This window comes from Conger conger, chromosome 14, assembly GCF_963514075.1.
Source record: "Conger conger chromosome 14, fConCon1.1, whole genome shotgun sequence".
Classification (NCBI taxonomy): domain Eukaryota; kingdom Metazoa; phylum Chordata; class Actinopteri; order Anguilliformes; family Congridae; genus Conger; species Conger conger.
Window position 1 is genome coordinate 41,594,274 of NC_083773.1, and position 12,500 is coordinate 41,606,773.

The following is a 12,500-nucleotide window of genomic DNA, read 5'->3' on the forward strand; positions in this document are numbered from 1 at the left end:
GGAAAAAATGTTTGTGGGGGCGGGGGATATGATGCGATTGCTTCCGGTAACATTCCGCTAGCTTCTAGTGCGAAAATATGCTGATGAGACGTCTTGAGTGTGGAAGCAAAAAAAGAGATAAATCAAATTTAAAAAGTCCTGTGGGCATTTGAATTCTGGGAGATACCTTGTTTGGACAGGTTAAGGAGGCCCAGACAAGAACAAAATAAACAATGCATGAAAAATGTATAAAGGATGACACAGAAAGAAAAAACTCAAATATAGCAGATGCCCTTATTCAAATAAGTGAAGCACAGCTGAAATCTGTTCAAATTACAGTCCTCTTTGCCTTACGTGTGCAAATCAGAGGTTTACTGTGGATGGACCAGAGTTCGGCCTAATTCCACACACTCTGTGAAGCCATGCTTTGATGAAGAGCTGGGGTCAGCTCAGGACTGTGTTCATGAATTTTTTATTAAAGGATAGTCCTTCCGCCTTATGCTCTTTCTTTTACTTAATTCAGAGAGGAGGAACGCAGAGAAAAGAGAGGGACAGATAGAGATGGGATAACGATACACAAAGTCACCGCCATCTTTAGGGTCTATCTTTCAGGGCTTAAGCCCTGAATGTTTTGAGCCAAACCCTGAATATTTTTGGTCTGAAAAAGAAAAAAGGTTGTCCGGAGTTTGTTCACTTTAGAGAGGCAAGCGCTGGAAGTATAGGAGCTATCCATTAATCAAATTGCTAAATGGTCTTGATAATGTAAAATGTATGCATTTCATTGGTCAAGTTGGATAAAGCCAACGTCACTAAGCTACAGCAGCTCCAGTAGCTCCTGCTCCTGCCACCTGGCTGAAGCTAAGCAGGTATGGGCTTGGTTAGTACTTGGACGGGAGACCTCCTGGGAAAACTAACTTGCTGCTGGAAGTGGAGCTGGTGGGCCAGTAGGAGGTGTCCCCAATGCCCAAGGGCAGTGATGGGGACACTACTATGTATCTATCTATCTTAACTATCAATTATCGATGTTAGTTCAGTTAGTGAGCTATGGACTACTATCTCTCGCAGTCAAACATGCACTGTCCGATGAAAAAGTGTTCTGGTGGGGTTTTTTTAGTCGTTCTGCCTTGATAAACTAGGAAACTGGGATTTCGCATTATGCTACCCTCATCTGCCATGATTTAACAAGAGTATTTTGTTTTAGCTAGTCTTCCTGTTGTAAATACAAACTTCCTGTTGTAAATATATTAGCTAGTCTTCCTGTTGTAAATACAAACTTCCTGGAACTGAGTTGGCAAATTTGCTGCAGATATGGCCCATGTGTAGTATGTTCAGAGAAAGCCGTTACATTACCATTTAAAAGACCCGGATGTTGTAATCCTGTAGCTTTGTTGGTAAAAACATTAAAAAAATGGCACAAATGCCTTCAATGTTGGGGATTTGATTTCTGCAGGGGCTATCCATGCTAAAAGTGTGTGCACTGAGTAGCAGAAGTCACAAACTACAATATGCGATTTTATTTTGTTGTTTGTTATAAAATACTTGGTTGATATTGGTCATTAGCTTAAATCGCCTGAAAATGGTGCATTTAGCAGTTGAAATGTAAACATTGTTCCTCCCTGGGGTGGATGCCCCCCGACCCCCCTACAGAGTCCTGGGCTACGAATCTTTGAATCCTAAGAATGGCCCTGCACACATGGCCATGGCAAGGAAGTGAATCCTCGACCTCACGGAGGGGTTCATACGAGGTCAACACCTTTCATACACGTTATTTGTCACTGAAGGCGTTTCAAATACCCCCAACATCCCTTTATGTTTTGTTTCTGTTCTCAGGAATGTTGTTGAAGAGCCCCAGGGCTTGTGCCAGTGACCAGGGAACCGTACGTACTTCATGATCAGGGCAATACCAGGCCAAGGATGTCTCCAGATGTCTCTGTTCGTGTTTCGATCCCCTCGGCCAGGAGCGACCCCCACTACCGCCAAGCCGTGCATGGGATATCAGAGCTGCCACACCTTACACCACTATGCACATGCTAACGGGAGCAAGTGAAGCAGCTCACACACACACACACACACACACACACACACACACATACACACACATACACACACATATATACACACACACACATACACACACACACATATATATACACACACATACACACACACACATATACACACATACACACAGGGGTCTGGCACTTTCTTTCTATATTTTCTTTTGTGACTGTCCATGTCTGTTACTTCTTTGTTTAAGGTAGTTGACCCTCGACTTTAGATTTCTATGTTGATTATTACGTAACTTAATAAAGCTCTTAACTTAATTTGTGCATTTTGATAAACATTGATTCAACAGGTTGCTCTGCCTATCGGCAATTTATTTGCTAATTGGTATAATTTGGTAATAATTAACAAAATGTTGGATAAGTGAAGGCGTTTAACAGTTGATGCGCTTGTATCCGGTATTCAGAGTACTAGAGGTCAAATAAGGATGTTTAATGTTAGAACTGCTGGATTCCGAAATTAACCATATTTCACCTCCCAGGATTGGATGTAAAAATGTTTTTAAAATGTTTTAAAAAGCCATTTAGGTCACTCTGGATTAGAGGGTCTGTAATGTACTGTGAAGTAGAACCTTGTGAGTCAAAGGTACAGACACATGATAACCAAACCCTGGCCATTACAACACCCACGCTCAGCTAGCCCGCTACTCGAAGGGCTGTAAAAATATCTGTTAGAGGCTCATCCATAGCCAGGGCACTATGGATGATGAGATACACTATTCAGAAGAATACTCAATAGAGAAAGAGTTAAACGGGTGGTTCTACAAGATCAAAAGAGTTAAAGGGGTCTTTCGACAAGCATCTACTTCAGTTAAACAGGGTCCTTCTACAGGCATCCAAAGACTTAAACGGGCCTTGAAAGCACTTTCTGCGAATACCCGAGCATTTGACCCTGGTCTGCTCGGACTGGATCACAGGTTATGTCGCAGGCAACCGTGTGAAGCATCGTGTCGCAAAAGAGGCCGCAGTCCGCATTAGCTGGTGCTCCCCCCTACCAAGCTCTCACACCTGGAGCACGTCCCAGCCCTGGACCACTCCCGGGCGCACTGCTCTGACCTGCGTGAAGATCAGCGTCTCGGAGCTGCGGCTGTCCAGGCTGAGGACGAAGCGGATGGACTGGAAGAGCTCGTGGATGCTGGCCCGAAACTGGTCCTCCTCCATCCCGCAGGTGGCCCGCGAGTACAGGATCCTCGACTGCACGATGAACTTGAACAGGTATTCCAGCGCCTGGGCCAAAGAACGGGAGACGCCATTTCACATGACTGATCAGGAATACAGGAGCAGACACACTGGCAAGGCCTACAATGACAAGCAGTACAGGTCCAAGGTCTGGAACGATACCACATGAAGGCAACAGCTATCAAGTCAAATGACTGTTCCTGACAAGCTGCAACTTGGTTGAGCAATATCATCAGGTTCCTGGTCTGATCGAACTCTGCAACGATAGCTTTGACATGTCAATTCCAGAGACTGCAGCAGCCGTCAGGTGATGTTCTAGAACATGGCTGTTCTAGAACACACCAATACAATCTCTTCTGAGGAAATCCACCTAATTGGCTGATGAACTTTAGATCTGAAATTTCTATCAATTCAATTCAATTCAATTCGTATAGCACCTTTCACAGTAGACTGTCACAAAGACACTTTACATAGGAAACAGACGGCAATCAAAATGGGAAATATCAGCCCCCAAATAGCATATGTGGTAATTGGCTCCCAAGTAGGAGAAAAATGTGCACGTTTTCACTGCTGCTCAACACTTCATTGACCAATTAAAGCAGCTGCTTATACAGTTAAGTCACCTGACCTGCTTTCTTGGCTCTGATTCGCTTGCTGATCTGATGAGGGTCAAAAGTGGATACTGAGAGGGGAAAACACTGGGGTGGCCAGTAGTGTAGTGGTTAAGGTACAGGACTGGGACACACAAGGTCGGTGGTTCTAATCCTGGTGTCGCCACAATAAGTTCCACACAGCCGTTGGGCCCTTGAGCAAGGCCCTTAACCCTGCATTGCTCCAGGGGAGGATTGTCTCCTGCTTAGTCTAATCAATTGTATGTCGCTCTGGATAATAGTGTCTGCCAAATGCCAATACTGTAATGTAAACAAACACTGCTCTATAGAGTGTGCCTCTACTGGCTATAAAACATGACTTTACTAAATATGCTAAGTAAAATTATATTTTAATAGCCATTAAAATAGACCAGTCTAGATAGATAATAGGTCGTTGTGACCTTGCACAGAATGTCCAGTTCTGCCAAACTGAGCTGGACATTTTAGATGCCACTTGTTTTATCCTCTTGGCATCTTGAACTGACAATAATGTTGAATCTCATACCCAAAGAGTAGCATCTCATGAATTTACTGTTTACTCTGTTCAGCATCCTAAAGATTTTAAGTGCCATCTGTCTCCCTACGGTTGAAGCCAAAACATAAATTTGCTGCACCTCCTGCAACTTAATTACCGCATGCGACCGAGTAGCAAACACAACACTGCGACAATCTGAACAATAATCTGTGAACAATCTGTTCTATAATACAGCACTGGAAAATGACCAGAACCTTCCGTAGCAGAGAGGATGGAAGGGCCATACAAGCTGAGCATCTGGTGCATCTGAAGACTCAGTGGAGTCAGCGCTGTGGCCTTTCGTGCCTTCTGTTTCCTGCTCTTGCACCCAGTGGTGATGAGAATGATGTCACAGTCATCCATACTCGGCCACCATCCCGAATATTTTACATTCACATTTTTTAATACTCACCTTCATAGTTATCACCCAGTTCTATGGCTACTACAATTCAACAACTATTAGGCTCTTCTAAATACTAATGCAGCTAAATCAAAATGCTGCACTGTAAAACTTAAAAACTAAAGCTGTTTTAGAGAAGTTGTTTTTAATTTGAGGTTTTTGCCATGCCGAAAAATTTTTTTGAATCTTGTTTAGAAATCCATTTGTTCTATACAGTGCAGTCCATAAGTATTTGGGCAGGGGTACAATTTCTGTTCATCTGTTCATTGGATTTGAAATGAAGCACTGAGTGTCACCTTCAATTCGAGGGTATTTACATGCATGATCCATGTAGGAATTACATCCCCTTTCATACATAGTGCCCCCCCATTTACCAAAAGTAATTGGACAGTTGGCTTCTCAGCTGTTTCTAATTAGTCCAGTTTATTCAATCGCTTCCTTAGTGCAGGAATAAGAAATCTTTCAGCGTCTCATCTTGATTCTTGGCTTTTGATTGTCTTTGGAGTCTGTTATTGGTGTTTGTCAACATGAGGACCTCCACCAATTAAGTCAAAGAAGCCATTGTGAGGCTGTTTGGAACGTCATTGAGAAGTCATACCCCTGTCTGAATACTAACATGTACGAGCTGCACTGTATCTATACTTTTATGCACAAAGCACTTCTGCACCATGTGTGACAATGATTCTACAAATTCAATAATTATTATTAGTTATTAAATATAAATAATTACCCTCATGGCCTCTTGGATGGGATCCTGTCGCACAACCTCAGCCGAGCGGTCCATGTACCATTTCAGACAGCGGATCAGCTCCCTAGACACACACACACACACACACACACACACACAGACACACATTTACTTTCCGCTCTCAGAGTTTATATTTAATGAATTTAGGAGGCACTCTGGTTACATTTGAATGAGTACATTTCATTCATACAACTGGATATTTCATATCCCACCTGTCAATCAAACCTTCAACGACAGTTAAATAACAGTAAGCCTACACTGCTACCACAAAGATAAAACTTCACGAGCTATTATCCTAAACAAGGATAAATAAGATAGTCACATGTAAATACAGCATATTCAATGAAATATAATAGTGAATACTTAATTGAACAAAATACAGAAACCAAAAGTGTAAATACACTTACATAACAGGTCACCAGTACTTTATATAACTGTCCTTGAGTTTTCTCTTTGAACATTATTTTCAAACGGAACATAATGGAGAATCTTTCACTTCTTTGACGGCTCTATTCACAGAGAAGGCAGAACTACAGACAGACGGAAAACAGGACTGCAGAGAAGTGGAGGTTATGAAGTTACAATGAGAGAATAAACAGCCAGCGTGCTCAGACCTGCTTTTCACACCTAGAGAACTTCTCCTTCTAATTGAGTTTGAAATGTTGAGCACATAACCCAATGAAGACTGTACTGAAAACACATTGAAATAAAATAAATAAATATTGTCAATATCTAACTGTGGGACTATTACCCACAGTTTGCACTGGCACTGATCAGATTTGATCCCCCCCCATCAGTGCCTTAACACGTACCAGACCATAGGGCCCATCCGCACACTGGAACAGAGCCTTAACAGATACCAGACCATGGGGCCCATCCACACACTGGAACAGAGCCTTAACAGATACCAGACCATGGGGTCCATCCACACACTGGAACAGAGCCTTAACAGATACCAGACCATGGGGTCCATCCACACACTGGAACAGAGCCTTAACAGACATCAGACCATGGGGCCCACCACACACTGGAACAGAGCCTTAGCAGACATCAGACCATGGGGCCCATCCACACACTGGAACAGAGCCTTAACAGATACCAGACCATGGGGCCCATCCACACATTGGAACTGAGCCTTAACAGATACCAGACCATGGGGCCCATCCACACACTGGAACAGAGCGTTAACAGATACCAGACCATGGGGTCCATCCACACACTGGAACAGAGCCTTAACAGATACCAGACCATGGGGCCCATCCACACACTGGAACAGAGCCTTAACAGATACCAGACCATGGGGCCCATCCACGCACTGGAAGGGCAGCAAACAGGCCTCAGGCTGGAGTTTCCCAGCCTCCTGGTGCTACTCCTGCACACAGAACACAGAAACTCACTTGTAGGCCAGCGCTCCGGCGAAGTGCTTCTGGATGTAGGTGTCCATGACGGGGCGGAAGTGGTAGTACTTGCTGTCCCGCAGCAGATTGATGATGAAGACCTGAGAGAGAGACAGAGACAGACAGAGAGAGAGAGAGAGAGAGAGAGAGAGAGAAATGGGGGGGATGACGACAAAGGGACACCTTTAGGACAACCTGCCATGAGACTGTGCAGTTTAAACCCGATATAAACCAGGATCCTATACGCAATTGTTTTTGAATCAAATACATTTCTGTGCTCAACTGAACCTCCTTGTGAAATACAGCCAACCAAGAGGGCCAGAAAGTGGTTTGCCTTTTCTGAGAGATACACCAAACAAGCTCAGTGAAGCATAGACAAGTATTTGAATCCAAAACAATGATGTATTTGTACCCAGGTCTGGTATAAACACCAAACAAAATTAATACTAATTAATGCGTTCATTCACCATTTCCATCCAGGGAGTGGTGAGCCAAACACTTTAACGAGGGCATTCGGGAAAATGTACCGAATTTGTTTTTACATATTAAGTGTGCATCTATACACATCCTTCACAGCTTCATATTCAATAATGAAGGCAAACATGCATTCTTCCACATGGCAACACACAGAGCATTCCCATGCTGAAAAGCTTGCAGAGCATTCCCATGCTGAAAAGCTTGCGCATGGAATTTCCAAGCCAAAAAGCTTCCAGGTATCAAACAGATAATTCCCATGCTGAAAACCTTCCAGGAATCTCATTTTTCCTGCAGCTCCTCCAGAGGACGGATATCTTGGATGGGAAAGCGGGAAGAAGTCCTTGACACGTTTTTAGGAGGTCTCTGGAAGCTAAAGTCTCCAGTGAGAGCCGGGTAAGGGGGGTGAACTTCTCGTGATAACCTCCACACAGGGCCACCTGAGACCCTGAAGTTCCCCATTACTGACTGAGCCGAGGCCCCAGGTGTAGGTTCTCCGGGGGGGGAACTGTAATTGTGGGATTTTTTCACACTGCATGTGCTCCGTGCCGTGGTTTTGACATTAAATCCATTCAGGGTCTTTGAGCCTCTCTGTGTCTCTGTGTAATTCCTGTAAGGGCCTTTCTTGTTGGATTTAATGTCAGTCGGTATTCCTGTTATCCTTCTTGGTGTCTGAAAAAGCCTGGATGCTTCGTTCTGATCCTTTACTCTTAATCATTCACATCAGTCTGTTCCACAGAATGCGTGTGTGTGTATGTGTGTGTGTGTGTGTGCTAGTATAGTGACTGTTATTCATTCACACAGACTAGCTGTCTCTTCCACAGAGTGTCTATGTGTGTGTGTGTGTGTGTGTGTGTTTGTGTGTGTAGTTACTGATATTCATTCACACTGACTAGCTGTCTCTTCCACAGTGTGTGTGTGTGTGTGTCTGTGTATATAGTTACTGCTATTCATTCACACAGGCTAGCTGTCCCTCCCACAGATGCTAAAGAACCTTGTGTACAGTAACGCTATTTCCTGGTTAGCATGCATCTAGGGTGTACAGTGTCTGATGTATTCAACCTTTACTGTACTAATTTGGGGTTTGATTTCATAAATAATGTTGTTAAAAAGTTAATGCAAAAAGTAATTCTTTTTCTTTTTCTCAATGCTGAAATGGACAGATGTAAACTTCTAGGTAACATTAGAATGTCTTCTAGTGTTGCTTGGATTGTATCAGGAACAATTTCCTCTATAACGGCAACCGATTCTGCTAGCTTGAATGCCAAATAATCTCCTTGGAGCACACTGCTTTTAGGTGAATGACTTCAATTTAACTTTTATTTCTTGCAGACAGCCAGGAGTTGTTTTTTTTTTGGAATGGGTCAGCTACTCTTTGCTAGGATCAGAGCAATGACCCAAGCCCAGCCTTAAGTGGCGCTACAAAACACTACCTGTGAAAAGGCTATTCAAAATGGCTTCATAATGGAGAGCTGTCATGCAGGAGTTCAACACAGTTTAAAGACGCATTTGAGTGGGAGACGCACCCTGTTTTTCACCCTAAAGTGCAGTGAAGATGCTTTTCCTCATTCACACAACAACAGAATGAAAACCAGGGGTATATCACGAAGCTGGATTACTGAGTTAGTCGGGAAAGTTCACCTTGTAAAGCCTGGAACCCATCCAAAGCTGGAACAGCGGTGACCCTGTCCAGCTATTTTTATTTGTTTATTTATTTGTAAGGGACCATGTACAATATGAAACATAAATGTTGCCATCTGCGGTGCCTTAGCAGGTTACAGTTAATACATATATAAGCCGCACAATCCACAACAATAACAATACAAATATACAGCACGTCATGACACAAAGAGGCTATAGACTCTGGGGGATTTTAAAGTGTAGAAGGGCATATATGCATAACATGTTAAAGTGCACTTAACATACACGCACAACACATGCAAAACGGACTGGTTCGCTACGGATTGTAGTGCTCTGTCTTTTTTAACTTCGCCTTACCAGTGACTGGAAAACCAGAGGTCCGTATTTGTCTGTGTTGTCATCGAGAATAGAAAAAAGCGTGTCGAGAATATCTTGTAGAAACTGCAAAGACAAGATAATGAAGAGTGTAAATATCTTTTAATACGTTTTCATTTGAAAGGTTTCACGATAAGTTTAACTGCAAATGACGACCTGCACAGCGTTTTGTCACACCACTCTTCTTACTTAAGTGTTATATCAAAAGTATTTCTTGGACATTTGAAAATAACATTTGCCGAAACGTGGCGTTTGGTGTGAGAACACAGACCTCAACTCTCCAGACTGAGGGGGAGATTCGTTGAGAAAGACATCAGGAAACCTTTATTTAATTTTCCTACATCCTGATTATTGGCCTTTGGGTGGATTCTGTGGTTTTCACATTCAAAAAAGGAAGCAGCAAAAGGAGCTATAAAATATAAATATTCTTCTGATTAGTTATGTCAAAACAAGGAGGTATGAGAGGAGACATTAACTGAAGGCAAATACTACATTTAGATTTCAGCATTCAGCTTAAGGCGTTATCCACGGAAGCTTCTACAGACATTTCTAAACACAACCCATTTTCCCAGCAGGATATTCAGTGAAGCCATTCAGTTTAAGGAGCTTGCTGAAGTGCTGGATACCCCAAGGAGAGAGAGACTGAGAGAAAGACTGGATTTAAATGATGGGACTCAAGATACTCCTGATAATGTATTCTTATGTTCTTTTCTTAATCATTTGTCTCAAATTTTCCCCCTTTTCTCCCAATTTCATAGCCAATTGTACCCTATCTATCCCAAGTATTCACATTTAGCTGGGGATACACCACTTACGACCCCTGTCCCTCGGTGCCCCGGACGGATCTAGCGATCCTGTGAACGATATGACCTCGCTAACATGATATTGGAAGTGGTCCTGTTAATAGCATCTTTAAATTCACAAACAATGGTCGCCAATGGCTGTTTAGTTTGGTTTTTTAATGTTGCCATCTGTATTTCTGTGGGAACCACCTCGAATGAAAAAACAGTGATAAAAATACCAGCTGCTCTTTTATGTTGTAAAGCTGGTTCTATTACAAGTCACTCCGGAAAATATTATTTGCTACACTAACAAATTTCAATGCAAACATAACAAAATGTTCTGAATAGATGGAACTGCACACCCCTGTGTGCTTGGACTGAAATATTCATTTGAAATGTGCTTTATCATTCTCCCATTTGGGAGGTGACATTGGCTCAGGAGGTAAGAGCCGGAGGGTTGCTGGAACAATCCCGCCCTGGGTGCGTCGAAATGTCCCTGAGCAAGACCCCTAACCCCCCAATTGTTACCGAGGAGCTGGTTGGTGCCTTGCATGGAGTGAATGGGTGAATGAGAAGCATCACCCACACTTTTGCATACTTTTAACAAACTCTTGGTGCTCGTCCTAGAACCCGGTTGTGACAGGATCAAATGCTCCCGTCATTTCCCCAGCTAACTTATTACATCCACTTAATAAATAAGGCTTACTTAAGTCTGAAAATACCTGCAGAGCAAACACCACCAATCCTCGCACTAAATTTCTAATCCCCTCAGATTAGAAGGGAGTCCATTTTGTCTTCATTTTGCCCATTTCTCCCGGGGACCAAGGCGGTACAGTACACTCGGCACTTCTGTTGGAACACACTATTTATAGGTCACCAAGTTCACCGTCATCAACGGCAGCCATTTTGTAAGGCTCTGTAATTAGCTGCTTAAAAATAGGCAGCGTAGTGAACTGCTGGTACTTTATGTGCTCGGTGCAGCCACCACCGGGCCATAAAAGCCCTGGCGGTAGGGAGCCGGGGCTGCTCTTAACGACAAGCCCCCCTGAGAGTACGAGCTCTGGAGGAGGGCTAACGGCTGTCTGCCTGCATATGCACATAACGCATTACTGTACCCTGCCAACTGTAAAAAATCATCTGCTACATGAAGTATTTAGCACACAGAGCGCATTAAAATGGCACCGTACCGTGCAACCCATTTCCAGGTAGATCGTTACAACAGCCGCAAGCCATACGATTTTCTCTCTCTTTTTTATTTTTTTTGGGTGGAGCGGGGTGTGAATATTTAACCGATTTAAAACAGTTCCGCCCCATAAACTCATTATGTAACCCTATACTAAGCAGCAGTGGTTCTTAGAGAAGTTTACTTTACGAGACACGAAGAAGAACCACGGCTACAGCAAGCCTGTGTTTCCCAGGACTCGGCCGTACGAAAACCTCTCGGCTCGATTGATAAATTCGGCGTGTGGATTCATATGGACTGCAGGGGCGTTGTGATATTTCGTGACGGTTTTGTGCAATGCTGTACTGTGCGATACAAACCCAGAACATTTTATACCACCGAAACCCACAGCGCCATTGCGGCTCATATGTACAGCACACTGGCCATTCAGAATGAATGAACGCTTCGTCAGGTATGAGCTACAAGGGTTCGCTAATGGCAACCAGGTGATGATATTCTGTAATAGGAGGTTGTTACGACAACAGTAGAAATATAACGTTGCAAATAGAAAGAAATAATGTCATGAGGTGTATTTCTGTACACCCATGCTAACATTTTAGTATTAATCACAATTACGAAAGAAACAGAACTGTTATTGCACAATATGACATAACAAGCCATGCGATATCTGTGTAGTCCGGTGGTTCCTAACCCTCTTCCTGGACATCCTGTTGGTTTTCATTTCACTTCATTTCACTAATTTGGCACACCTGACCTGAGCACTTAGTCGGGGCGACATTGGCTCAGGTGGTAAGAGCAGTTGTCTGGCAGTCGGAGGGTTGTAGGTTCGATTCCCGCCCTCCGTGAGCAAGACGCCTAACCCCCTAATGCTCCTGATGAGCTGGTTGGTGCCTTGCATGCCAGCCAATCGCCGTTAGTGTGTGAGTGTGTGTATGTATGGGTGAATGGGTGAAGCATCAATTGTACAGCGCTTTGGATAAAGGTTGGCTATATAAATGCCAACCATTTACCATTTAATTAGCAGCTGAACAACATCTCTAGCTGTTAGAGATGGTGTGAAAGCCTACAGGACAGTAGATCTCCAGGAACAGGGTTGAGAACCACTGGTGTAGGCA

General features: G+C 43.4%; 1 protein-coding gene across 1 annotated transcript in view; it reads right to left on the reverse strand.

Moving 5' to 3' along the window:
• Positions 1-12,500, reverse strand: part of LOC133109731 (dedicator of cytokinesis protein 3-like) — a 319,579-nt gene that overhangs the window by 41,710 nt on the left and 265,369 nt on the right. Inside the window, exons 20-23 of the mRNA XM_061219260.1 lie at positions 9,403-9,486; positions 6,931-7,031; positions 5,516-5,597; positions 3,099-3,269 (exon numbers count right to left, since the gene is read on the reverse strand). Of these exons, the coding sequence (XP_061075244.1) occupies positions 3,099-3,269; positions 5,516-5,597; positions 6,931-7,031; positions 9,403-9,486 (438 nt within the window). The remainder of the gene's footprint in view (positions 1-3,098; positions 3,270-5,515; positions 5,598-6,930; positions 7,032-9,402; positions 9,487-12,500) is intronic.